The sequence below is a fragment of the Micromys minutus genome (genome assembly GCF_963924665.1).
Source record: "Micromys minutus genome assembly, chromosome: 4".
Lineage (NCBI taxonomy): Eukaryota > Metazoa > Chordata > Mammalia > Rodentia > Muridae > Micromys > Micromys minutus.
In genome coordinates, this window is record NC_137973.1 from 75,556,794 (window position 1) to 75,584,046 (window position 27,253).

The 27,253-nt window shown below is 41.7% G+C and overlaps 2 protein-coding genes across 4 annotated transcripts in view; one reads left to right on the forward strand and one right to left on the reverse strand.

The window, feature by feature from the left end:
* Positions 1-25,070, reverse strand: part of HS2ST1 (heparan sulfate 2-O-sulfotransferase 1) — a 133,919-nt gene extending 108,849 nt beyond the window's left edge. For both annotated transcript variants that reach the window (XM_080915798.1, XM_080915797.1), the window contains exon 1: positions 24,688-25,070. In XM_080915798.1, the coding sequence (XP_080771924.1) occupies positions 24,688-24,811 (124 nt within the window). In that variant the 5' untranslated portion in view covers positions 24,812-25,070. The remainder of the gene's footprint in view (positions 1-24,687) is intronic.
* A 446-nt stretch (positions 25,071-25,516) lies between these two features.
* Positions 25,517-27,253, forward strand: part of SELENOF (selenoprotein F) — a 33,982-nt gene continuing 32,245 nt past the window's right edge. Inside the window, exon 1 of one of the 2 annotated variants that reach the window (XM_080916339.1) lies at positions 25,517-25,748. In XM_080916339.1, the coding sequence (XP_080772465.1) occupies positions 25,674-25,748 (75 nt within the window). In that variant the 5' untranslated portion in view covers positions 25,517-25,673. The remainder of the gene's footprint in view (positions 25,749-27,253) is intronic. The other variant, XM_080916338.1, reaches the window with a different exon arrangement.

Below are 27,253 nucleotides of genomic sequence, written 5' to 3' on the forward strand. Positions count from 1 at the left end.
TCACACCAGTCAGAGTGGCTAAAATAAAAAACTCAGGTGACAGCAGATGCTGCCAAGGATGTATAGAAAGAGGAACACGCCTCCATTGTTGGTAGGATTACAAGCTGGTACAACTACTCTGAAAATCAGTCTGGCAGTTCCTCAGAAAATTGAACAAAGTACCTGATGACCCAGCTATACAACTCCTGAGCATATACACAAAAGAAGCTTCAACATCTAACAAGGACACATGCTCCACCATGTTCATAGCAGCCTTATTTATAATAGCCAGAATCTAGAAAGAACCCAGATGCCCTTCAACAAAGGAATGGATACAGAAAATGTGGTATATTTACACAATGGAGTAGTACATAGCTATTAGAAACAATGACTTCATGAAATTCTTAGGCAAATGGATGAAACTAGAAAATATTATCCTGAGTGAGGTAACCCAATCACAAAAGAACACACATGGTATGCACTCACTGATAGGCGGATATTAGCCCAAAAGCTCAGAATACCCAAGAAACAATCCACAGACCACATGAAGCTAAAGAAGGAAGACCAAAGTGTGGATGCTTTAGTCCTTCTAGGAAGGGGGAACTACATATTCACAGGAGGAACTGTAGAGACAAAGGGTGAATCAGAGATTGAAGTAAAGGCTATCCAGAGACTGCCCCACCTGGGAATCCATGCCATATACAGTCACTAAACCTAGACAATATTGGGGATGTCACAAAGTTCGTGCTGACAGGTGCCTGAGATGGCTATCTCTTGAGAGGCTCTGCCAGAGCCCAAGAAATACAGTCGGACGCTCTCAACCAACCATTGGACTGAGAACAGGGTCCCAAATGGAGGAGTTAGAAAAAGGACTTAACGAGCCACAAGAAGAACAACAGTATCAACCAACCAGACCCACCAGAGCTCCCAGAGACTAAACCACCAATCAAAGAGTACACAAGAAGGGATCAATGGCCCCAGCTGCATATGTAGCAGAGGATGGCCTATCAAGGCACCAAGGAGAGGCGAGGCCCTTGGCCTGTGAAGGCTCAATACCCCAGTGCAGGGGAATGTCAGAGTGGGGAGGTGGGAGGGAGCTGGTAGGTGGGGGAATGCTCTCAAAGAGGTAGGGGGTGGGATTCCAGAGGGGAATCCCAGAAAAAGAATAAGATTTGAAATATAAAATGTCCAATAAAAAAATGACTGCATAAAAGAGTGAAAGAAAGAAAGAAAGAAAGAAAGAAAGAAAGAAAGAAAGAAAGAAAGGAAGGAAGGAAGGAAAGAAAGAGAAGGGAGGGAGGGAGGGAGGGGAGGGGAAGGAGGAAGAAAGGGAGGGAGAGGGAGATGGGAAGAGGGAGAAGGACAAGATTCAGCTCCAAGCCCACATGGGCTATATTAGACCCTATCTAAAAGAAAAACACTTGAGAAAGTAACAATATTCTCTTTCATGAGTTATGATGGTATACAGACTCAGGAACAGACTCAGAAACTGGGATCATCTGCTGACATTGTTTGGAGGCTCTCCACAGCCTCACAGCCTTCTAGCAATTATCTATACTGCCATGAAGAAAAGTGAGCGGGGATGTAGCTCAATGACAGAGCCTTGCTTGGTGTGTACGCTGGCTCCCAACAGAGTTAGTCTACACAGCAAGTTCTGGAGCTAGAACCCTGGGCCCCCCTGCATGCTACACACATATGTATGGACTCCCCAGAAAAAAATATGAAAACACTAGGAAATTACTGATTGAAGGAGAACTCGGACAGGGTGCTGACGTAGAAGGAAAAAGAGTAACAGTCTTCTTGCTGTTTTCAAACAAACCACAACACTAACTTTATTTTATGAACAAGAGCTGATTTATTCTTAGGGGGGTGAGGAGAGAAAGGTTATTAGTCATTACCTCAATTAGCACTGGGGAACTTTCATCCCAGCACTTGGATCCATTTTCCATTGCCACAAATAGTTAAACGGTATTCAAGAAAAGAAGAATCTCATCGTTGATTTTTTTAAAAAAATCATAATTTCTTTTATGGTAGGATTCTAGAAACGTTTATGCCACTGTTTACACCTTCAGTATTTCTTCAGCCCCTTGTTTATGGGCACCAAGCAGAACAGGATAAAGAATCAAGATAATCTAATCAATAACCTTATTTAAATGAATTCCATTCGTTACCTAAAATGCAAAGGACTGACATTGGATTTGACAGAGTATTTATCACAGATCAGAGTGGGCTGGGGTTAACCAGGCTGGCAGTGTTAATCCTGCCTATCACCACTGAAATCCATCCATCCAGTGGTCCCTTGTTAACAAGCCACCGTCGTATTACAACATATTGCAGACTGTTACAAAGCATAATCCATCTTCCGTGTCCCCTTAGTCTAGGACTGCAAACATTTACAATTTCGATCAGAGAAGTATCAAATAACCAGTACTCAACATTCAAAGAGAGAAGGAAAAATACCCTGATGTGAAACTGTTTATCAAGTATTTAAACTTATAAGTAGGGCATAAGTTTCTGCTTATAAAATTTCCCTCTCAAATTCTTCTCAGTAATTTTGACTCATTACTAAAGAAGCTGGTTTTAGGGGGTGGTGGGAGATGTTTCTTCTGAAAGAGATAAACACAGTGGCTACCTGTGCAGGAAGAGAAGGAATATGTTGGTACTGACTATCTGGGCACACCTTCTATGTGAAAAACACTGTAATGAAGCCATGAGATAGTACACAGGTTATGGGAACCACATAATTGAAAAGAAAATTGTGTAAGTCACCTTGTCCATCTCTTGACTCCAAACTACTAATTGCCAAATGGAAACCCCATGACTAACAAAAAAATTGAGTGAAAGGAGAAGAAATACTTTGGCTGTATTATATATCACACACACACACACATACACACACACACACACACATACACACACACACACACAAAACAGACCTGAGTAGTTTTACACAAGGAGTGTTATACAGAACACATCACCACACTAGACAAAGATATACAGGGTTTCAGAAATCAGGTAAGCACCAAAAATGACCAAGGACATCTCCCTTGACCATCAATTGTAAAATGATAATTTTACAATTGTCCATAATGTCTTTTTACAGTCTATAGTATATCGCAGGTGTCAGGGTCATGCACCTTTATTTAGGTCATTTAGAAATAGCTCTATTACTTCACGATAAGTTATAAAATTATTATTTTCCCAAATTATATAAAAATGTGAAATTTAGTTTTACATATTTAAATATGACCAAATAAGATAAGCATCAGACTCTCCCTAACTGGTTTCAATTATTTTGAGTAGAAGAATAATTATCATGTTTACCCTAACAGGACTTTCAACTATAGCCCAATGAACTTAAAGATAACATGAAGTCACCTAAAATAGCAATTATTAGAATGAGTCTATCTTAATAGCACATGCAATACAACCTCAAAATTTTGTTTATAAGAATGTGAGAGAAAAGATATGGCAAAGAATATGGTAGAGATTTTAAAATCCATATTTTAAAAAATGCTGCTAGCAGGAAACAGGTAGCTGGAAATTCATTTTCTAAAAATATCTCCTGAGCTAAGAACATGGTACTCTTTACCTATCTTGTTATTCCTCCTTATATTTGGAAGATGACAGCTCAGTATTAAATTAGGTTAACCATTGTACTTGTCTATTGTTTAGTCTTTGAGTCAAATGTGGTAAAAAAAATGGTGAAAATAAATGGATTATTAGAAAGGTTCACTTTAATGTGTCCTGTTTATAAGTGTGTAGTGCTCACACATGTGTGCATGGTAGTGCATGCCATGATGGTCTCTCCGTCCACCTGTAAGTGGGGTCCTGGGCTAGAACTGAGGTCATGGGGCTTGTGCAGCAAGAACCTGTACTCACTAAACTGTTGGCTTGCAAAGCTCCGAGGACTGGAGCCAGCTCACCACATAACGGTCTGTGCACCGCAGTGGCCCACGCAACAGGGCTGTGAACTGGGCAAAACTAGCTTGGGCAACATATCTCCAAAACTAAAACACCTTCAGAGAAACTACAAATGCCTCCAGTACTTGAAAAGATGTGTGTGGTTTCTCATTTCAAACTGGGAAGATAAGTACATTTATCTTATAAAATTTTACTCATCAATATTTTTAAAAGTCCAAGAGACAATGAAAATGGTTCATCCTTATCAACAAGATAAGGCAAGCCTCCAGGGAGCCTCCTGAACATTTTATGTCAGGAAATTTAAGTTTAACCCTTTTCCATAAATACTTGACAACTGTATTTAAAAACAACAACACTTGAGTTTTACATACATTCAGAACAGGAAGCTAAAACAGAGTCTCCTTTAAAGGGCCCTCTCTTACCAATGATTTTCAAAATCGGTTGTCATTCAGTGATCCACATTTGTAGTGTGGCTTTTTCTTGGGCTTCCTAACAACTCAGTATTGCATCCAACACCTCTGCAGGGTGAAGGCTAATCAATTATTCACACTTTTTCTCAAATCCGTTAATTTTCAAAGAGACCATGTGAAAATTTTACTTGTAAAAAGTTACTACACTGTGCACAAAGGGGTAAGCATCTGAACCCTTGCCAACATTCACTGGCTCGTTTATGTTTTTCACTAATCCCACTCATCGCAGCCCCCAAAAGAAAAGTTATAGCATGTGAACCTTTACCCCACTGTTTTCATAACAGAGCAATCACAAAAGCGGTACAGGGAGTTCTGCCTTCCAAAGAAAGCAAAGTAATAATGCTGCCAAAAGAGAGAAGGGATAAATAATTAATTGAGAAAAAAATAAAGGGGGGCATGAAGAATTATTCACAGCAACTTAATTTAATTGAAAGTGATTGGCATTTTAAGTACTGGAAAAGCACTCTGTCATTTGGGAAAGATAAGAATGCTTTAACAGAGTCTACAAAGTTCTTAGTCCTCACGGAAGAGCCACTTCATGCTTTCTCGAAAAGCTTCAAGAGGTGACTTCTGTAAGAAAACAAGCTCACATTCCAACCTCTCTACTCAGAACCCTGCTCAGAGGACACAGGTACCTCTACAGGGCCATCTCCAACCACGAAGCAGAAACCAGACAGCTTACACACGCTGTTCTCCCAGTGAGCCCTGTCTGCTGTCATCTCATCGACATAACAGCCTCCCATCGCCAAGCCAGACAGGAGAAACACCATGAATTCTCACCCTTACGTAGAGGACTACGGAGAGCCAAGAGATCCATTAGCAGATGAGTGTAAGGTCTGCAAATTGAACAGGCTCACAGAGATGCCGAAGGATTGTGTGTTGTGTATCTACCTGTACCACTGGCATTCGAGGACAGATGTGACTTGCTCATAAACAGAATACATTTGATAGGGTTTATTTTGAGGCTAAGCTCCAAAAGCACAAAACCTCGTGTGTTTTAGGTTTTCTGTGATTTGTTACTGATGTAAGGGTAAAGCAAGGCCTGGTGTTACAGCCTTGTCATATAAGTCACCCAGAAAGCTGAGGCAGGAGGATTCAAAGTTCAACAAGTGAAGAAAGGAGGTCAGAGGGAGGAAGAAGACAAGAAGAAAGGCTCAGAAGGTTGAGAAGGCAGGTTTAGCATTATAACAGCTCGAAGTTTAAATATGACCTTTGGCACATCTCCTAAAACACTGCACTTTTAGTCTGCAAACAGCAGTTAGCCTGACTTACTCAACTCCATCATGACAATTCCATGGGACAGATGCCTGCCCCACACACAAATCCATCTAACCAGCATGAAAGAATGGGTAAATACAAAATTAATACAATGTGGGTGTGGGCTGGAGGGGATGGCCAGGTTGCTATGGGACCTGAGTTTAATCCCCCAAATCCTTGGGGCTGGGGAAATGAGATGGGAGCCCCCTGGTGAGCCAGCCTAGTCTACTCAGCAAGTTCCAAATTATCAGTGCTCTAATCTTAAACAAGCAAGCAAGTGAAGGCAGAAGGTGCCCAAGGGGCAACAAGATGGTTGTTTCTGTACACATGAACACCTATGCATGTGTTTGTGTGTGTGTGCAGGCTCTATTGAATACAAATACATAAACTGACGTGTGAATTAGTTCTGTGCCATGTAACCTTGTGCAACTAAATTAATGAAGCTAATCCAATTTAATCGCCTGTAAACAAAGGCAATGCTGACACCTCAGAAGATGATAAAAACTGATGCAATGATTAATAATGCAAAACTGTATAAAACATAGTAAAAGGACTCATATATTAACTAATTTCAATACAGATCTTAAATCAGCAAATAATATATATGGTAGCTAATTTTCCTGTTAAAGCCCAAAACCAATTATGTTCAAGATAATGCAGTTTAGCAATGTAGCCAGAGAAATGTGGTTTGATCAAGAAAAACGAAACTACAGTGTTAGCAAATATAATTATATCATTTTAACTCAATGAACATGACCTTTGGAGCTCAGTCTCAGAATGAGCTGTATCAATGTATGGTATTCTGTCACTGACAAGATGTGCAGTCAGTCGCAGCTGTACTCAGATGTCACAACAGTCATTCTCTCTGCACCCAACAGCCGTTGTTAACCTGTCTATCTGCTAGCAAAGCATCTTGCTGAAATAAACAATATTCCTTGGGGAACAAAGAAGAAGATGGGAGGACACAGAGAGAAGGGGGAGGGACCACAGGGAGGACTGGCAAGAATGTGATACAAGACCACAGTAGTGATAACAGTTACTTCTCTGTTCTGTCGTTTTAGGAGCACATCATAAATATGTCCCTCTCCCTCAGAACTGTGTTCAGAAGCTTTAATGGAGGGCTGTCTCTAGCATACTCTTCTGCCTCCTTGGAAAGAGCTCCCCAGGTCTGACAGGGCATGTGCTTTACTGTCTCTCCTGCTTACATCCTATCACTAGCACTAAATGGGAAGAGGACAGGCAGGTGACACAATTTATTGAATCAGAAATCATAATTAAACAAAGCACAGGTCAGTACACATCACGATCACCCCACCCTAAAACCAAAGCTCTGTGACTTTTTGGCATCGCTTTATTCAGATAGCTTTTCCGAGTGGATGGTATGGTCTGAAGAGAGCTGTTCCCCACAGGCTCACGTGCTGACCCTCAGTCCACCACCTAACAGCTCTTCCCACAGTAGAGCCCTGCAGGAAGAAGCAGGTCGCTGGGATTATCCCTCTGAAGTTGCGCTGGCCCCCATTCCTTCTTCCCCATACTCTTCTTCCCACTCACCCTGAGGTGGAGGGCTTCCTAATCCACATTCTCCCCTCTCCACAGAATAAATAGCCAAGCATTAGACCAGGAGTGAAAATAAATCTTCCCTTTCCACGGCCACTGGCTGTAGCTATGCGTAAGGGACACAGTCCAGGCAAGGTTCCTCTGATGGGTGTGCAGTGAGTGTGCAGACCTTATTAGCTGAAAACACTGGGTGCAGTGGCCATGGCTTCAGGAGGCTCTCCAAGCCACAGAGAGTTCCAGGCCAGCCAGGACTACACAGTGAGGCCCTTTCTCATATGAATATATGAGAATTGTGCTCAGTGTGCCATGGATGACCTGAAGTTAAGTTAAAAGCCAGTATCCGTCCTAAAACCTCTTTTACTTAGGCTTCGGCAATTTCCCTTTTTAATCTTCAGTATTAATCTCGTAGTACATACTTTAAATATTTGAAAACGATACCTTAGAATAGCCAACTTAAACCATATTTTTCTTAATAATCGTGGCTATATAAATTATGAACTATGTAAACAAATTTTCCTAAAATTAAAAAAATATCAAGAAGCAACTTTTCAATGAACTGTTTTAATATTAATCAGAAGCTAAACATGCTCTAAAAGGTTACTTATAGAACATATTTTTTCTGTAAAAAGGTGCTCAGTAATTATTGCATACATTATTCTATATGAGTGGAGTCTACGTGTTGTGCTGACCCCGCCCAGCATAGCTAATTCATGGTCTTCTGCTTTACAGCAAGAACAGCGACATCGCAAAGTCATTATTGCTACAATATCCTCACTCACTCCTGATGATTAGGTGGCTGATCTTTCCAAACTATACTCCGCACCATTTAATTCAGCATTCCCAACCTGTCAGATTGTGACCCCTTTGGGTCAAACAATCCTTTCACAGAAGTCACAGATCAGATATTTAATTATGATTCATAACACCAGCAAAATTACAGTTATGAAGTAGCAATGAAATAACAATGGCTGGGAGGGGTCAGCACAACGTATGGAGTATTAACAGGTCGTAGATCAGGAAGGTTGAGTCGCACTAATAAGTAAAGGGAACTCTAAGTTTGCTGTGCCTCATGTCACACACAGCTGCACTGTAGACTGCTCCTGTCTGTCCTTAGTTCCTCCTGAACTACATCTCCCTTCACAGAATATTCTATGGAACCAAAGCATTATTCTCCCCACTAACCGTTGGCGACTTTTTAAAAAGCATTATTCAGCATGCTCTAACACTCTGGTCTTCTCACTTTCTAAGTCTGGAAGACTTCTCAGCTCTGCCTCTCACACTTCTGCCAAATCTAGCACTACCAAAACCACCCAGCTGAATAGAACATGGAACAAATAACTAATTTTTGGCCTTTGAGAGATTTTTAATTCATGTAAGAACACAAAATCATCCATTCTTGGTTAGGCAGGAAGGTGAAAGCTTTCAAAGTAATCCAACACAGGGGAACAGGGAAGAACGGCTTCCTGCTCCACTGTTTAAACAGAAAGGGGAGCAAGTGAGCCCACCTTCCTAAAACACGCGCCAGCTTAAGAGAGATCTCCTGGAGAAGTCTGAGGCCTCTTTGTTCTGGAGAGAAGATAACCGCCCAGAGCCCAGAGTACTGCTTGTATTTTCATAACAGAGACTAGAAACAACTATCAACCTGATGAATAGTTCATTATAGTGTTGATATTCTTTCTTGAGTGTTTGATACATGGCTAGATTTTTATCTTATTCACCTCCAACCTCATCCCAATTTTGAAACACACACACACACACACACACACACACACACACACACACACACACACACACACTATGGAGTCCAAGCTGCACTACCCATATACTCCTAGGTGTAAGGCCATTCACAACTGCATGATGGGACAACCAGGGCCACACCCTTAAAGAAACTGACTGACTGTCTTCCTCAAAAGCCACCAACTGTCAACAGTTCTCCAGCTAGAAGTGGAGAATTACAACCCCCTCGTCTGAGTTGCTAATTTTTAAAACTGTAAGATTTAAGAGTTTTGATTTTTATATACTTTCATAATTTTGACAATAAACATAATGGTACAACCTATGATATTCTGTATTTGTGTGGGGAAAACAGGAAAAATTGGCCTTCCTAAACCTGAGGCCCAGAGCACACCTGCACATTTGCCTCTCCAAGACTGTGACAGTGAGTACCAGGAAACTGAGAACACACTAACAGGACTGAGAGCCTCTCTAAAGTGGGGAGTGGCTGGGCCGTTCCCTTCTTTCACTAAGGCAGCTACCATTAATGCTTAGGAACTAATCATACACACACCCAGCACTTCCCCGACCTCAGCTCAATCTGTACTTCACAAAGCTCTATCCTGGAACTGTCAGGCTGGCGTGGATTGGGAGGAGGCAGTGATGGGAATTAAGTACTATCCTTAAGGTATTCTATAATATGTGTGAAATGTATTACTATGTATCATTAGAAACAGCTAAGACTGTGGAATCAGGCCCTCGGGGCAGGAGAGCTGTGATCTGAACACTTGTGTGAGTTACACAGCCCCATGACTGGTAGGGGCACTGCAGTCTGAGCCGTGAACACAACAACAGCAAGGAGAAAGTAGTCATGTTAGTACGACTACATTTTCATATTTATTTATCAACTGAGGAGGAAAGAGCACGCTCCCCTTCAAGCACTGAGAGATTAGAAGACGGCTATGGTTTTGAAGCAATGCCCACATACATTGGGCCAGCTCACTAATACAACTATTAATAACATAGGTATATTATTTCATATTTTCAAACATCTTCACATTCACTGTCTGATCTTTATAGCCACTCCAAAGAGTAGTACTTATATTAAAGGAAAAATATAATATATGCATAGTATATGACTGTGGCCAACTATTATTACCGTATTAAAGACAGTATCAAAGGTCATACTGGAGAAAACTGAAAACCATTTGAAAAAAAAAAATGAGGCAGGGGTCAAAGAATGAAAAGTCGTAAGAAAGAAAAAGGGACCAAACGGGAGTTAGGTAGGACAGTCATGAGAAAGAACAGACAATAAATAGTCACAGGATTAGTTAATCACACAGTTCCAACCATGGACAAAGAGAAAGGGCACTTAGTACATCCAGCCTCTCAGTCATCCCAGGCAGGCTGATTACTAAATCTGACCGATACCCCACCACCAACTGCCAGCATCAGTAGCAAAGGTCACACACTGCTCTCATTCTCCACACTAGGAAACCTATTCTGGGAGGCTAAACTATCACCACACAAGGCTGTTTGCTTTTTCTATTTGTTTCAACCTTCAAAACATGAGCATAAGAATTTATGTCCTTGAGTGCAATGGTGAGTGGTTTTTATTTGAGCCAATTTAATAAAATGAAGAAGCTACTTAAACACACCTAAGATCATGTCAGGCCAGTCTTTCTAATTAGCTCTTCTATGGGAGAAACGATTAGCCTAACTTGGTGCTCTGCCAAGGATATTCAACACACCGAGAACACCCCACATTTTATGAAAGACCTGAGCATGTTGCGTTAAAGAGCATTAAAGCTGTGCTGCAGCTAAAATGCTGGAAACTGGGGGCAACCTCTTAGCACCCCACACAGAACGTTTGACCAAGAATCTCAGTGTGAAAACTGACTGTAGAACCAATGTCCACACAGGTAAAGCAGCAAGTAGCAGGAAAGGCTAAGGGAAGACTTTCCCCATCTTCATTTACTAAGGGGCAGGGCTGGTCTGAACTCAGGGTCCTCTCCGATCAGCTTCCTAGGGCATGGATTAGAAGCATGCTGTCACGCCAAGCTCTATGATTTATATTTTAAGCCAATAACTCAACTTTACTCCAAGCTCCAAATGCCATGCCAATATTTCTCATCACTGAATATTTAAGAACTAAATGTTTTGCATCATACCTTAGAACCCGAAGGAACAACAGAGCCTTAATCAACCACTCAGCTCTTAGGATGAAAACTGTGTAGAATTTAGGCTTTATCAGATACTGAATAAAACTCGTGAGTCAGCAAGATTTTTGATATGTGTATACTACAAAGCTAGTTCTTTGAAAAAAATTTAAGGTCACTATTAGAGTAGAAGGCACACTAACTACATCATGCTCTCTGGGGAAAAAAACAAAGTGCAACGGAGTAATTATCACAGAGCTCCGGATGACAAAGCCAGCCATGGGAAGTCCCATGCCAAACCTATTCATCTATTTAGCACAAAAATACTAGACTGGCTGACCCATTTCACACGGTATTTTCCTCCAAAGCATTGAAAATGCAAACCAGAGTATAACATTTCTAACTCATTCATAATCTTAACTCAAACAATGTATGCTTAGAGATGAATGTGCCAAATTGGTTTGAAGCAGCATATACAATCCATAGCCACAGGAACAAGCCCCAACATGTTTTCAACAGGCATCCCCTTTCCCAACAGCCATCTCGAGAGTCTCTAAAGTCCTCTTGGTGCTTACTTTATTTCTAGCTATGTCACAAACTTAGGAGAAAATAGGACAAATCTAATGAACTCATTCTACACTGTACTGGGATTAGAAAAGTAGACTTAACTTCTCTGTAAATGCAATCTTAAAACTGCTACATAAATACCAAACCAATACACAACTTCAAACTCCATCTTCCAGCAGAGAGAGCCAACAATACCAGTTTAAAAGCACCATCCTTGACACTGTATCATAATCATATGTTTGATGACACTATCTTTGTCTAGTCACAGAGATAGACTTTATGTCTCAAAGTTGAGCATCTGAGACTATAACAATATTATCCTTAGGGTAGCCTAAATGTGTTTTCTATATATCCAACGTATTTGCTATAATGGTCACTGCTGTTAATTAGATTTCTCGGCCCATGCCCAGACACACCACACCAAACAAACACGGTTCCATGTGGAGAGGTTTTAATAGAACGGGATGGGCAAGGGTCAAGGCCCAGTGAAGAGAAGAAGAGAAAGAGAGCAAGGAGGAGGGGTTTCGGTCTTTTGTAGGGGTAGTGACATCACTTGCTCCCAGGTGGAGATGGGATTCAGAACTGATGTCTTCTGGGAATGCTTTGGCTGTTTCCATGGCAATTGATGTGCTAGGTTCCTGTCACCTGTGGGTAGAGCCATTGCTGGAGGAAGGGGCTATCCTAATGCCAACAGTCACTATATAGTATGTACATTGGCTATAGTTAGCACTACCATGCCCTATGATTTCGTACCCTACTACTGAGTTGGGAATTAGTATTACCAAAGAAAGGCAGAAAAGAAATCTCTGAGGAAAACTAGTCATCTGCCCATATCCTGCAATAAGCCACTGTCTCAGGAAAAGCAGAAACCCTTTCTGACCCAAGTGCTTCACAGGCTAGTCTGAAACTCTCCATCTCAGACTCATCTGTGCCTAAGGAACTTCAGAATAAAATTGACAGCACTTACATGAACTCATGTTCAGTTCATACAGAAATGAAGCTGGGCTATGAGTAAGTCTTACCTCTCTTCCTTTGAGTTTGAAATTTACAAAGGGTCTCAGCACAAGGTTTAAAAGACCAAAGCAGGACTCACTCTTTCATTGAATTTACAGCACTGGCTTTAGCTGTAAATTTTAACAATGATTGTCCTACTTAACTATTTATCCTAAGACAACCTGGGAATCCACCAAGATGTGCCCAGCTCTTACCTCTCACCAAGACAGAAAAACAGTGACAGTAACATTACATAATAAACAGTTGCAGACATTAAATATTAAACAGGCAGTCGGTGCTGGATGGTGATCTCTCAGAATAAGGAATGAGGTGGATCCTATGAGAAGCCTGAAGAGTTTCCAGACCACAGTACAAGGAAGAGTTAAAGTCAGACGTTTAATTAAGGAGTCCAAACTAGGCCACTGGTCTGTATTAGCAGGCTGTTTATCTGAAACATAAAGATAAACAAAAGGGAGAGCAGAGGATGCCTTCCTTTGATCTTTCTGTCCGGAAGCTTCCTCACAAGTCAGTCTAAAGAAGCTCGCCAAACACAGTGTTCAAGGACTGGACTTACCACACCTACGGAAGCTGACTGGGATGGGTCGCAGGAGTCTGACACTGACTTACAGGTGACCTCCTGCCCCAGGCTTCTTCCTTTTTATCATCCTAGATTCCAGTGGTCCCATTCTTTTCGTCTACAGGTACACAGGAAAGCCATCTAGGTAAAAGCATGAGCTGCTTTGTGGCAAACCATTCCTATGAAAGTGAATTTTCAGGCTAAAGAAGTGGGGGATAAAGAAGAATGGAGGGAGGGTAGAGCCAGGTTGGGAATTCAGGGGGAGTTCTAAAGAAGACACAGCTTCAGAATGAGCAGAAGGTGGAACAGTGTAAGTAACTTTAGTCTACACTGAGGCTCCTGTGGGCTACTCGGGAAACCTGCAATACACAACATCATGGAGTGCTATGACAAAGATACTGAGCTCAGAGCACAGTCAGCTGTAGATTAAAAGCTACAGTAACCCCTCACAGAAACAAAACAAACAAACAAAAAAAAATCAGTTGTTTCTAGGTAACTTGAACATGTCCCAAAATGCAACTTAAGAATATTTACAAAAATATGGAAATATACAATATATAACAAAATATAGTTTACAATGCCTGGCTCCCAGTTAAAAATCATCAGAATAATTTGTATAGAGGTAAGAAAGTCTTAGTCATAAGAAACAGAAATACCAATCCATAAATAGTAACTCAGAAATGACAAGGCAGGATTTAATAAACAAGGATATCAAAGAATTATAACAAAGTTCCATTTGTTAAAGGAAAGTGAGCACATCTTAAGGATATAAACAAAAAATTATTTAATAAACATCCGAACTGAACCACTAGAATTGGTAGAGAGGGTGTGCTGACTGGGGTTAAAGGCTGATTATACAATACAGAAATGGGGATTTCCAAACTGAAGACAATACCAAAGCAGTTTAAAAGGACAAATATTAAAAAGCCTGGGGAAATGAGCAGACATCACTGAGCTCTGGAGAAGTCCATGCAACCTAACATGCATATGCATTTCTGAAAAGGAGAAGGAAGACAGCACAGAAAAGGGATGTCAAGAATAACAACCCTAACTGCAAACACAGTAACAACTATAAATCCATAGGTCCAAAAGATCCCAGAAACCCCAAGGGTCTTAGTCAACTTTGCATCCTTGTGAAAACATCTGAGAAACAAATTAGAAGAGACAACTATTCTGGCTCAGGCTTTAGAGGTTGAAGGCCATGGCTAGCTGACTCCACCTTTTGGGCCCGGACTGAAGCACATCAAAGTGCAGGCAAAGGAGAGCAAGGCTGTGCACCTCACAGTAGCCATGGAACAGAGGCACAGAGGAATAAGCAGAGCAAGGTCAGCCTCTCGAGCCACACTAACTCACGACCCCACAGTGTACACTTCCCAAGAAGCTTCATGTCCCAGGTCCCACCACCTCCCAGTATGTTCATCAAACATGGAACTGTCAGCGGATCAGCTACTCTGCTTGTCTGGTAGAGTACTCACAATCTTACCACTCCCCAGAAGTCACACCTCTAAACACAGCACTGGGTACAAGCCCTCAACACATGAGCTAGGGGAGAACATTTCATACCTGAACCACAGGAAGCGGCAGCAAGGGCAATTATAACCAAATCACTTAAAATCAAGTGAAAGACCACACAGGCCACCAGCAAGAGAAAGCAAGTATTACATTCAGAAATACAAATCATAGCAGAGACTATGGAACCAAATCTTCAAAGCTCTGACAAAACATATTAACACTGACCTCTTACTCAGCAAAAATGTTTTCAAACATTAAGGCAGTAAATGCTCTTACAGACATACAAAAATGAAAAGAATTCAGACCAGATTCTTTGGTTAAGTAACGATATAGAAATCTCACAGGATGAAAGAGAAATGAAAATCTGCACGAACACAAAGGGATCAGAAACACCAAGAACACCAAATACACAGGTAAAACTTAAATGCTTAAAGAATGTGTGCATCTTCATAAAAGATAATCAGTTACTTCAGCAAAAATAACAATGTACTTCGGATGCATAACAATTTTAACAGAAGTTCTGGTACATACTATACACCATAATTCATAAAGAAACCACAGTCACATGCAAAAGCCATGTTTGTGTCTCATCCAATGAGAAAAAAGACAGGCTTTCAGCTTTTACTAAAGCAGAAAAAGTAAAAGAACAGATGGAAAAAGAAACCAAAGGCAATTCAGAGATTTAAAGGCAACAACAAGGCTTACATCAGAATCAAATGCTTTAAGCATTCCACTTACAGATACTGTAAATTAGATGCAAAATTCAACTATATGCTGCCTATAACAAATCTTTAGTATCCAAGATTTAAGAGTAAAGTGCTTACTGAAGAGTAAAGCATGAAGTCTGAATCCCAGGACACCTGAAGTGCCCAGAAATGAGAAGGAAGACAGGCAGAACCTTTCCATCGGGGTCAGCCATTGTTGCAGTAGTGAGACCACAGCCTGCAAGTCACTCTAATAAATCCCTTTTTGATACATGTATATACATACTGTGTGTGTGTGTGTGTGTGTGTGTGTGTGTGTGTGTGTGTACACTTCCTGTCAGTTCTGTTCCTCTAGAGAACCTTGACTACTACAAATCCTATCTCTAAAAGATCTCCACTAAGGTGGAGGCACAGGGAATGGCTCAAGCAAGAAGACCAGAGTTCAGATCACCAGAACCCACAGAAATCCTGAGTAGACACCACAGTCCACCTGTAATTCCAGCCTTCAAAAGTGAAAAAAAAGGGGTATTTTGAGTGTAAGGTAGTAAAACCAGCTGAATCTGGGAGCCTTAGGACTAAGAGAGCCTGACTCAAAAGAAGGGCAGGTTCTTAATATTAACCTTGGGCACCCACATGATCATGCACATAACCTAAACATGCACCTGTACACAAATGTGCACACACACACACACACACACACGCAAATATGAATACACAGGCTCAACACTACATATGAAAAGAAAGATTTAAAAACTGTGGAGAAGTAAATGATACAGACATCCCATGGCATCCTCTGGCTTCCACTAACAAGACAGGAAACTCACCATACTGACACCCATCTAAAGAAAAACATCTACATTGACATCACACAAAGCAACTTGGAACAATTTGTGTTGTTATAATAAAACACCTGAGATTGGATAATCTCTAAAGGGAATTTTACTTCCTCAAACCTGTTAAGTCTAGGAAACTCAAAATCCAGGAGCCATCCTGGTGAAGGGGTAGCAGGAGGGAACTACCTCCCAATGCTGTTGCTCTGGGAATTGCTTCTCCAACACATACCCTTGTCTCAGAACAAAGAATATTAACAAGGATGGAGTTACCTCATACTGAAAACGGCTAGCTACAAAGACATAATCCTTAGCCATTTACCCACCTCACCACAGTACCTCAAAATATATTAAGCAAAACATAAACTGAAAGAAGAGACAGTAATCCACAATCACAATAGAATTCAAAATCTGACAGCACAAATTAAGCAGGAAGAAAAATACAAGCCAAGAGGTCTGAAGAGCACTGAAGACCAGACCCGTAAAGCACACACTGCCTTACAACAGAATAAACTTTCTTGCACTCACTTGAAACACCAAGAAAGATTATTATTTTCTTTGAAAACACACTGGTTCTGTATGTTGAGTAAGAGTTTCACTGTTCCGCCCATGCTGGCCTTAAAGTCATCTTAAGTAAGGCTCCTGTGTCAGCATCGTGAGTAAACGGGACCACAGATATGCACTAACACACCAGAGGTCTACAGTACAGTTTAAATTGATAAATGCAACTCTATATTTACTGTTTAAAGCATTGTAAAATCCTAAATCAAGCTACTAAATCACATGCCATACTTTACATTTGTTTTCTGTTATGCCCTACTTATTAACAAATCTGTAAGTATACAATACACTGCCATTCACTACAGTCACAGGGTTATTAATACTGTCATCTTGACAGGATCTAGAATCACCAGGAGACAAACCTCTAGATATCAGATGAGAGATCATCTAGATAAAATTACCCTTTACCTGAAGGGTCATCTAGCTTATGCTAGTTTGTGAGCTACCTGTGGGTGACCATCTAGACTAGGTCCATAACTGTGAGGAATACTATTCCTGAAGAATCCAGCATCCATGACTGTTTCCTGGCTGTGGATGTGATCAGCTGCCTCCAGCTACCACCATGACCCGGTGCCATGATGGACCGTGCCTCAGACTGTGAGCTAACACAGAACTTTCCCCTAAGTTGCTTCTACCACAACAGGCAAGGTAACTAATATAGTCACCACGTTGTGAATAGATTTCTGAACGTATTCTTCCTACTTTAAATATATCCTACCCCTCAAATTCCAGTCCCTGGTAACCTCCAACCCACCCTCTGCTTTTCTTGAGTTCAACTTTCTCAGATTCCACACATACTTGAGATTAAGCAGTACTTGCTTTCTGTGCTTGGTTTATCCAACCTAAGCTAATTTCCTCCTGTATGCAGGAGTAAGCTCCAGGCCTGTTTTCTTCTGTGGCTAAGTAGCATTCAATTGTGCATGTGTGACAATTTTTCTTTTTATTCATCCATCCATGGACCCTAAGGTTGACTGTATGTTTCTGCTGTTGTAAGTATTCTGCAATAACCATGACGATGCAGACAACTTTTTGACATACTGATTTCATTTTCTAGACTTAGAAGCAGTAGTGGACTGACTGGATTACGAGGCAATTCCTGTTTTCATTCTTTGATGAGCCACCACCCCAGTTTCTACACTGACTATATTAATTCACATTTCCATCACCAATGTAAAGGGTTTCCTTTCTCCACAATTTCCCAGCACCTTTGTTTTCCAGCTTTCCATTAACAGCCTTTCTAAGGGATGTGGATAGTATCTCATGTCATATCTCCCTGGCAACTAATAATAAATACTGAGTGTTCTTGCATATAAGAATTGGTAATTTTCTGAGAAATGTCTTTCAGATCACTTAAATCTGATTATTTCTTACTCCTGAGCTGAGTAACTTAAACATCTTAGACATTAACCTCTTATCAGATGTATGCTTTGCGAATATCTTTTCCTGTTCTGCATGACAAGATTTAATTCAGGCTGGGGATGTACTCAGTTGGTAGCCTGCCTTGATCATAGGAAGCCCTAGGTTTGATTATCTGATCCCCGAGGACTCTGCAGTTCCTCGTGGGAGCAGGAGGGGTACAAGTTCAAGGCTACCCTGAGATCTGGCTACATAATGAATTTGAGGCTGGCCTGGGTTACATGAGACCCTGCCTTTCCAAAGTAAAGCTCTGACTCATTTATTTATGTTGTACTGAGCCAGGGAAGCCAAATGTAAAAGCAGAGATGAGTGAAAACACAGCAGTGATCCAAAGAAGAGACAGCAGCATCTTTACATAGAGCAGAAACGGTAAAGTGACAGATATCAGGCCCAGTCTACAAATACTCTGAAGTGAAGTTGATGCTATTTCTGATGCATTAGATGCCGAGTAACAGAAAAAGTCACAGGAAGCCTTAGAATCTTAAGGGGTGGGACTGTTGTCAAAATGAGAATGAAAGAAAATGAGTTTGGATGACATAGGGTCAGAAAGATCATATGATCTGTTCTGGTGATAATGAATTTGAAAAGTCTGTTAAGCCCCCTTCCATTAAAATGTCAATGCAGCTGAATTATGTAAGTCTAATGCTTAGAAAATAGATCTGAGCTAGAAACATCACTGCATTTATAAATTGTCAACATATAATTGTATTTATAAATTGTCACCAGCTGAGAGAGAATTAGAAAGCTCTCAAAACTAAGTAGTTAGGAAGAAAGGGGGTACCAGAAACAGAAATGGAGGACCCACACACAGCTAACAGTGTGTGTCTTGGGTCCCAATAAACAATGCCTATGAAGAAGTGATAAGTTGTATCCAATTCTGTTGACACACTAAAATGAAGACAAAGGACAACATTCAGTTCTAAAGAAGTGGAGCAGGGTTATGGAAAGAGGGTCAGCTTGGTGGTCTCTTTTGAACTTGGAGAGAAATATGTTTACGAAGAATCCAGAAGGGGGGGGCAGTGCATGATTATGACAATACAACAGAAGACCTCTAGAACTGTGTCCTGAGACAGGGGAGGACAGGATCAGATGCACACATGACCCAACCAGAGCACGGACATGTAGATAACAGGCAGAGAGAGGACACTGACTGCATGCACTTGTAGGTGAAGAGAGCAAACAATAAATAATGAAGCTATTGTGAACCCTGTCAATTCTTCTGAACATCCACTCTTTTGAAGTGCTTTCTAGAGAATAGTGTTTGAATATTATCAACCTGATTTTACTAAATGTTAAAAAGAACTATTAGGAAGCTTACTGGGAAGAGAAACAAAGCTCCTGGAATTATCTCACAATCAGCTAGTTCAAGTGATGTCTCTACATCTCCGGCCATCCCAAGCAAGATTCAGTAAGTGATGTGTCAAACCAGCATTTCTAAAATTTCCTGTTTCCCTGCTAACCCAAAGACCAAGACCTCTCTACAGTAGCTGCTACTCCATCTGCCTACAGGTGGCATCTGCACAGTTTCAAGCATTTCTCAAAAACTATCAAATCCCAAACAGCAGTCTCAGCGGTGGCCCTGGAATTAGTTCTTTGGTAGAGTTTTGAGAAAATGGTGCAACAACTTTCACCAATGGAAGCACTTCATAATTTATGTGAAACTATGTTCCTCATTTAAAAGATCATATCCTAACATATTCATAAACTCAGTGGCTTCATGAATGTGTGACTGACATACACATTTAAAGTATTTATGCCCAGTAGAAAAGAAGACCATGACGAAGGAAAAGCAGCTTTTATGACACTGTCCTATCATTGAACAGTCAGCAGCAGCAGCAGCAGCAGGCACGTTCTTGAGAGTCCTAGCTGTCCCTTATAAACAGCAATGTCTAACATCTACAGTTGAATCACTGCTAAGTTAATCTTCACTTCTGTCCTTTCATGTGTTAGAAAATTAAGTATACAATCTACGCCCACACCATCTTGAACACAGCCATCTAGCCAGAAAATTAGAAATAAATTTTCAGAATTCCAAGTGTAACTTCCCAGAGAAGGTTCTTCATAACTAAGGTGCTTATCTTGTACATGTCAACAATGAGCCAAACGTAGTCAACACTATTATAAGAACTATGCTTACTTTATTTACCAGGAAATATCTACAGGCTGAAACACAAACTCAGAACCTTAAGTATTTCTCTGACTTAGGAATGTTTACAGAGGTATCTCTACCTGAAATTCCTTACGGTTTCCTATGTACCTTAAGTGATCGCCTAGAGCTGAGCTTAAGCTTCCAGTGTGGATGCACTGGGATGTGATCTGTGGTGTTTTTACAGCAGTGGGTCAGCACCCAAGAGTCAACCTGGACGCTCATGGTTTTCAAAAGTTCTGACTAGGGTTGCTTAAACTATTAAATATTGGTGATTTATTTTTAAACTAGTATAGAGAATCACATCACCCCTTATAAATCTGATGAGAGCTACTACATACTTTTAGAAAATTCACATATCTTGATGTATATGTGTGTGTGTGTGTATATATGTGTGTGTGTATGTATATATAACACATACACATATGTTCCTGAAGTCTAAAGAATTTCATGTTTGTGAAAAAGACTGGAATACAAAACCAACTGAACTAAGAGAATACAAAACTTTAGCATATGAATAACATAATTTACATAAGTAAATACAGATTATTTATTAATACATTTGCCATAAATGATTATTTATCAGAAGGCATTATAGTAAATCTCTGTACATAAATATATGGCTTAAGGGGAAAATATAAAACTAAACGTTTTTTATTCAAGTATAGAGAACATACACTATTTTGGTTCAGCAGTCTTAACATAAAAACTACTTGACTAAATTGTTAAGATCTGTGTAAAACTTAACCTTTCTGTATAAGCAAAATATACCACAGCTGATTACAAAAAAGCAGATATAAGGAACAGATGAATTATTTACATTAATATTGAAAAGCCCAAATAACTAAAAAGTAGTAAATTATCCAAATGAAAAGTAGTAAAGTAAAAGGCCATAAACAGCATAAAAAGCTTAACTAAAACCTAAGAAAATATAGTTGATTCAATACCATTCACAGCCTCAGAGAGGCAAAAATTGAACCCTGAGCACTTGTAGTGCTTGTGTGTTCTGGCAATATAGCGTACCTTAACCTGGGGGAAGCATTAGTAAGGAACACGTTTCCATTGACCCAGACAACCCCCTACTCAAAATAACATCAGTGGGTAAACAGAGACACATAAAGATACATGCAACATTGTCTATAATAACAGGAAAATAAACAACAAGCCTTAAAAGTTGGGGGTGGGAGACAAATTGACTTATATGGCTATTAGAATAAGTCAGAACATGTCACATATGACATGGAAAAGCTTTATAATATTAAATGAAACAAAATCAAGTTGTAAGATAATACACAACAATAAGCTGCAGGAATATTTCCTTTAAAAAAACTATAAAGTAGAAAACTAATATTGGAAGCTTTAGTCATTCCTATTTAGATAATTTCCCAAGAGGCCAGTAACTGCCTTAATTTTGAATACACCTATTGCTTTATTAGAGATAGGTCTCACCATCAGAATATCATTGACTTTAACCAGGTTGCATTACAGCCATTAACAGACATAACAACCCTTTGAAATCTCCTACAGCAGAAAAAAATAAACTATAAAAACTATTTTTAAGGGTAAACTGTTCAATCGCCTTCCAGTGCCAAAATAAAAATGCTTTTTAATGTTGCATCTTACAATTACAGCCAACAAGCAAAGGCTCTCTTTCTCAGTAGCACGAACTCGCTAAAGTCCATTCTGTTGAGTAATATAATTATGCTCATTACATGGATATAAGCAAAGGCCAAGACATTAAACCGATTCCTTTGTGTCAGAAATCGAGTTTTCTCAGAATGATATTCATTCTCAGCAATGTCTGCATCAATAATACAATTTATAAATGCTATTCAAACATCTCAACTGCAGTATAATGTCAGCAGAAAATCTCAAACTGCTTGGTGTAATTACAGGAGTCCTCGATTAGGAAGCAAACAGACCTGAGTTCCAATTCTGACTCCACCACTTACTAGTGATACAGTCTTGGGGAAATTATATAACTTAAGGATTATTCTGCATCTGAAAATGAGTTCTCTCTGGTATTCTTGGAAGATTAGATAAGAATCTCACAGAGGAAAGTTATCTGGTCACAGCCTGACCCTTTTCTCTTTCCGAAGGAGTCCAGATGGTGGCCATTGTCTCTTTCAACACTACTACTGCCTTTGAAGCCAGGGTTGTTTTTTAAAGGGATGGGAGTGGGAAGGAGGCAAGGTGGAGGGCATTTACAGTTTATTTCAAGGATGAGGAAGGAAGAACACTCGAGGCCAGGAAAACTGATCCAGCCTGGGCAAAACAACACAGACACCTGTGTCTTTTAAAAATAAAAAATATTTAGAAATCTAATCAGAAGGCTAATGAGCTAAAATAAACTTGTATTATGTCGTGCTGGAATCTCTGGGTAATTTTACATTTGAGAGCTATTTTTTTTCTGTAAGGCAGGAGAGTGCTGTGTGGCAGCATATCTGGTACTGAACTCCCCATCCTCTAGTGTCAGCTTTTAGAGTCCTGGAACTCCAGGCCTGGCCCACACGGTCAGTCTTCAATTATTTCTCAAAATTATCTATTCTGGTGCATATCTGCTGTCTCCCTCATAGTCACTCATTTTGATGCACTTACTCCTGACAGAGCATTGTTTTCCTTGAATGAAAACCATGAGGATGCACGTGGTTCTACCTGTGGTGTTCTACATCCTCAGGTGACTTCCTTTATAATTATTCAGGTGGTTCTAGAAACAACTTTCAAACACTGCAGAAAAAAATGTTGGGCATGGAGGACAATCAACAATTTTAACCATGTTTAGCCTCTACATCTAGAGAATTCCAAAAGCCAATAAAGAAATAATAAATACAAATGTTCACTTTAACAACTTTTTTTTTTTTTAATTTACTGTAGGATGAGTCAGTTTTATTCTTGTAAGACTGGATCATGAATGAGGCCGGACTATGACTATAAATGCTGTGCAGAAGAGCCATGCATAAGGCGAAAGTAGAGAGTGGTCAACCCTCAACATTAAAGTGAGTAATTCCTAGCATACAAAACCTTTTTATATCTAGTACATAAATTAACAGTTCTTCAAATTTTACTCTAGAAATGAGGGCTTGAAATACCTTTGGCTTCTCTTTCACACTGAGCTGGACATCAATCAAATGATACTTTCTTTTTATACCACTATTCTTTAAAATGTGTTCAGGGCTTCTGTAAAATCGACCAAAACTTGGACATATCTACTATATATAAAAATATTTTACTTCTTTTCTTGAAAATTAATCCACACCCACAAGCTGCATCTAGCTGTTCCTCAGGGAAACTTTAAATAGTGTTTAAGAAACAGCCTAGGGTCAAGATGTAGACAAAAGCTGCTTCCCATATTCAAATACATCCTCTGAGCTGATTCTCAAGTGCCATGTACATTTTTAAATCAGAACGCGTCAATCATTAAGTCTCTGTTTCCAGAGCACTTCCAAACACCAAAGTTCTCCACTATCCGGAAGCACCGGCTATCCGCGCTCTCGACTGCTGGTGAACAAGTTGGCAGTCCCAATTTTGTGTTTCAAGCACCCTTTCCCATTCCGGGACTGAGAGAAACGCTTTAAGATACCCATATGGTTGTCTCTCCCCATTCTTTTCCTTTCCCAAGCTAAACCCTGTTATTCCGAACATACAACCTGCCCTTGTACATGCAATCAGCCTACCTACACTTAGGACCTGAAGCCCAAATCAACCAGTTTAGCGCCACTCGTAAGGAACTTCGGTCCCCATACCTCTCGTTTTAGCACCATCAGAGCTTTTCATCCGCTCCGATGTCCCATACGGCCAGCCTACCTAAGCTGTCAGTTCTAAGGTCCCTTACCGCCCTAGGCTCAGGCATGCCTGCCACTCACGACAGTGAGCTGCTTTCACTCCCTGTCATTCCCGGAGTCTCCTTCCATTTCTGCCTATATCTCTCCCCGTCGATGAATCTCCCCGCGACCACCATCCCCAAAGGATCCTGTGCCCAGGTGCTCCTAATTCAAATTCCAGTCCCCATCGCCACACATGACTGGGGCTTTCCAGAACGACTCGGAAGAGATGAGAGAGTGAGCATTCGTGTCCTCCAGCCGCACCAGCTCCATGCAGACTTGGGTCCCCCTCTCTCCGTGGAGGGTCGACGGGGCAGCCCTCTGGCCAGAGACCTCGCGCGTGCAGCTCGCCAGCCCAGCTTCCCTCCCCGGTGGCGGGAGCTCCACGTGCCTGTGTCCCAGCTCTCGGGACTCTCCGAGGCCCCCTGCGGAAGCCCACTTGCCATACCCGGCAATGCCCACCCGCCAGTCCGGCCCTGGCGCACCGCTCGGCTGCCTCACCTAGCTTCGCCCGGGACTCCTCCAGCTTCTGGATCTGGTTCTCCAAGAAGAGCATCGCCACCGCGAAGGCCACCACCGCCAGCAGCTGCAACTTGGGCGGCATCATAATCCTGAGGAGCCCCATGAAACCCGCCGCTCGCTATCAAGACATACCGCGGGGGGCGGGGAGCGGGGCCCCGAGGGCGACCGAAGCGCCGGGAGGAGACCCCGACCCGGGAGCTGCGTGGACTGCCGCGCCGCAGCGACCCCCTCCTCCTCTCCGGTCTCCCGCCTGCGGGAGCCAGCGCCGGCCGCCCGGTGCTCGCTTCTCCCCGGCTCACTCGACGGCCCTGGAGCCCTCCGGCCGCTGCCGCCTGACTTCGGGACCCCGCGGCCGCACGCCCTCTTCCCTCGTTTCCTCCCTTTCCCTCCCTTGGTCGCTCGCGGCCGCGCGCTCCTCCAGTGGCGCTGCGGCTGCGGCTGCGCCGCCCTCGGCCCGCCCCCTTCCCCTCCCCCTCACCCACCACGCGCACGCCTTTACGCACGCTGCCTGGCAACCAGAGGCTCCACCCCCTTCCTTCCCGTATAGTGGCGTTCATTGGTCCGAAGAGCGGCCGCTTCTGGCCCTTTCGGTTCGATTTACGGTTGGGTTCCTCGCCAAAGGACTCAAGCAAGGCGTTGCTCGATTGGGTAAATTCGGAGAAGGAGGCGGGGCTAAGTAATGGACAAGCTGGGGCTTCGTGGATGGCCGCTGTAATGTCGTGAATAAGAAGTCCCGGTGTGAGGAGTTTAGGAAAATGCCTGATTTGAATCTCTAAAAGAACCTGAGGATTGTTTAATAATCGATCACTTTCAGGCTCCTGTGGTCGTCTAACGAACACTCGTCTCTGTGGGAAAATAGGGTTGTAGCAGTGGCCTTTTGCGGCGGGTTTCGCATCAGGCAGTGCAGTGGACGTCCCCGGCACAGGGGTCCTCGGACACCTGAAGATTGACGGCAGAGCGCAGGGATGGCGGCCGGGCAGGTTGGCTGGCTGCGGCCCGCTCTGGGGCTGCGCTTGCTGCTGGCGACTGCGTTTCAAGCGGTGAGTGTGGACCGCCTCTGTGGCTGCTACAAGGCCGGTCGGAGGGCGTGGATGTGGAAGGGCAAACCCGCGGCTACGCCTGGGAGCGGCCCGTGGAACGGCCTGCCTCAGCCGCCGCTTCCATCCGGAATGAAACGTGGCAGAATTCCGGCCGGAGCTCTAGAGGCGATGGTCCTCGATCCAGGCAGCTGAAATCGATTTTTCAAGAACGCAGTGGATACATAAAGTCAGTAATATTTAGAAAAGAGTGGCGTTTCTTTTAATGAGACACGAGTGAATGAAATTGCCACTGCTTACGACAAGACTCCTAAACCTTAAAGGGACATCATCTTGGTTTTGGTCCAGACAAATGGTTTTGAATGCATAGGTTCTAAATCTCTGAAGGAGAAAACCTAGTTTTGACTTACTTAGGTACTTATGAAACAACTGTATTTTGGTAAACTCTATGGAAGTTTTCCTCCCATATTTTACACGTCTTGTACTAAGGGTATTTAAGTGATTTGTTCAAGATTTTGGAAAGTTAAGATTATACCGTAGCTCTAATTACTTTGTTTTTCATAGATCTACTAGTTTGCAAACATTGTCTCTGCTTTTCTTACTTTATCCAAAAGATGGATTCTTAGCGTGTTTCATTGCAATATAATGTTATTTTGAGACATCTGATACTTTTAAACTTTCTATACTGGTGCAGATACGTGAGTTGTTTCCTTTTTCCTCCCATCACGGTCATTTGAATTTGTTACCACTACTAAATGTTACAAAAGGAGTAATGTTTTCAAACAATCTTGTATTCAATAGACAATGGCTTTGTAAATACCTTCCCTGCCCACCCAATCAATGTTTTAAACAATTTAACTATACTTTGGTGAGCAGTTCCCTCCAGTGTACAATGTGTGAGCTAGTCGGTTAATTTAACTAAGAACCCAAAGCTACTTAATTCCTAGTCAGTGCCATTAACTGGGACCACTTAGTTCTGCTTCTAGCCTCTCAGCTCCCAGTAGACTAGACTGACTTGATTTTCATAGCAGTCTCAGGACAATACTCCAAAAGAGCAAAAGCCTCTTAAGACCTTGCCATGGGAATCACATACCCCTCCTGGGAGACCAAGGCTAAAAATAGAAAGCCAGATCCTTCCACTCTGTTAATAGACCCATACTCCATCACATTAGACTTGTCAAAGGAAGGTCCCAGACCAAGCCACAGGTGAACAAAGACTCCACAGCCATATGGAAAGAATGACAGAATTGCATTGCAAAGAAAGGTCCGTCTGTACTTGGACCAGAGTAGGAAGAGTTTATGGCTATGTGTAGGCTGCGGTGACTGTCACCAATCTAACTGAAAACTCAGATGTCTTTTTGACTCCTTCCTTCCTTTATGTACTGCACATACTGGCAGATACCTAGCCTTACTAATTCTTACTTCCTAAAAGCCAGTTCAATATTATGAGACCTTTCTCCTTGAAAATAACAGCCCACAGTTTTTCTGGGAATTGCCTCTTTCTGTAT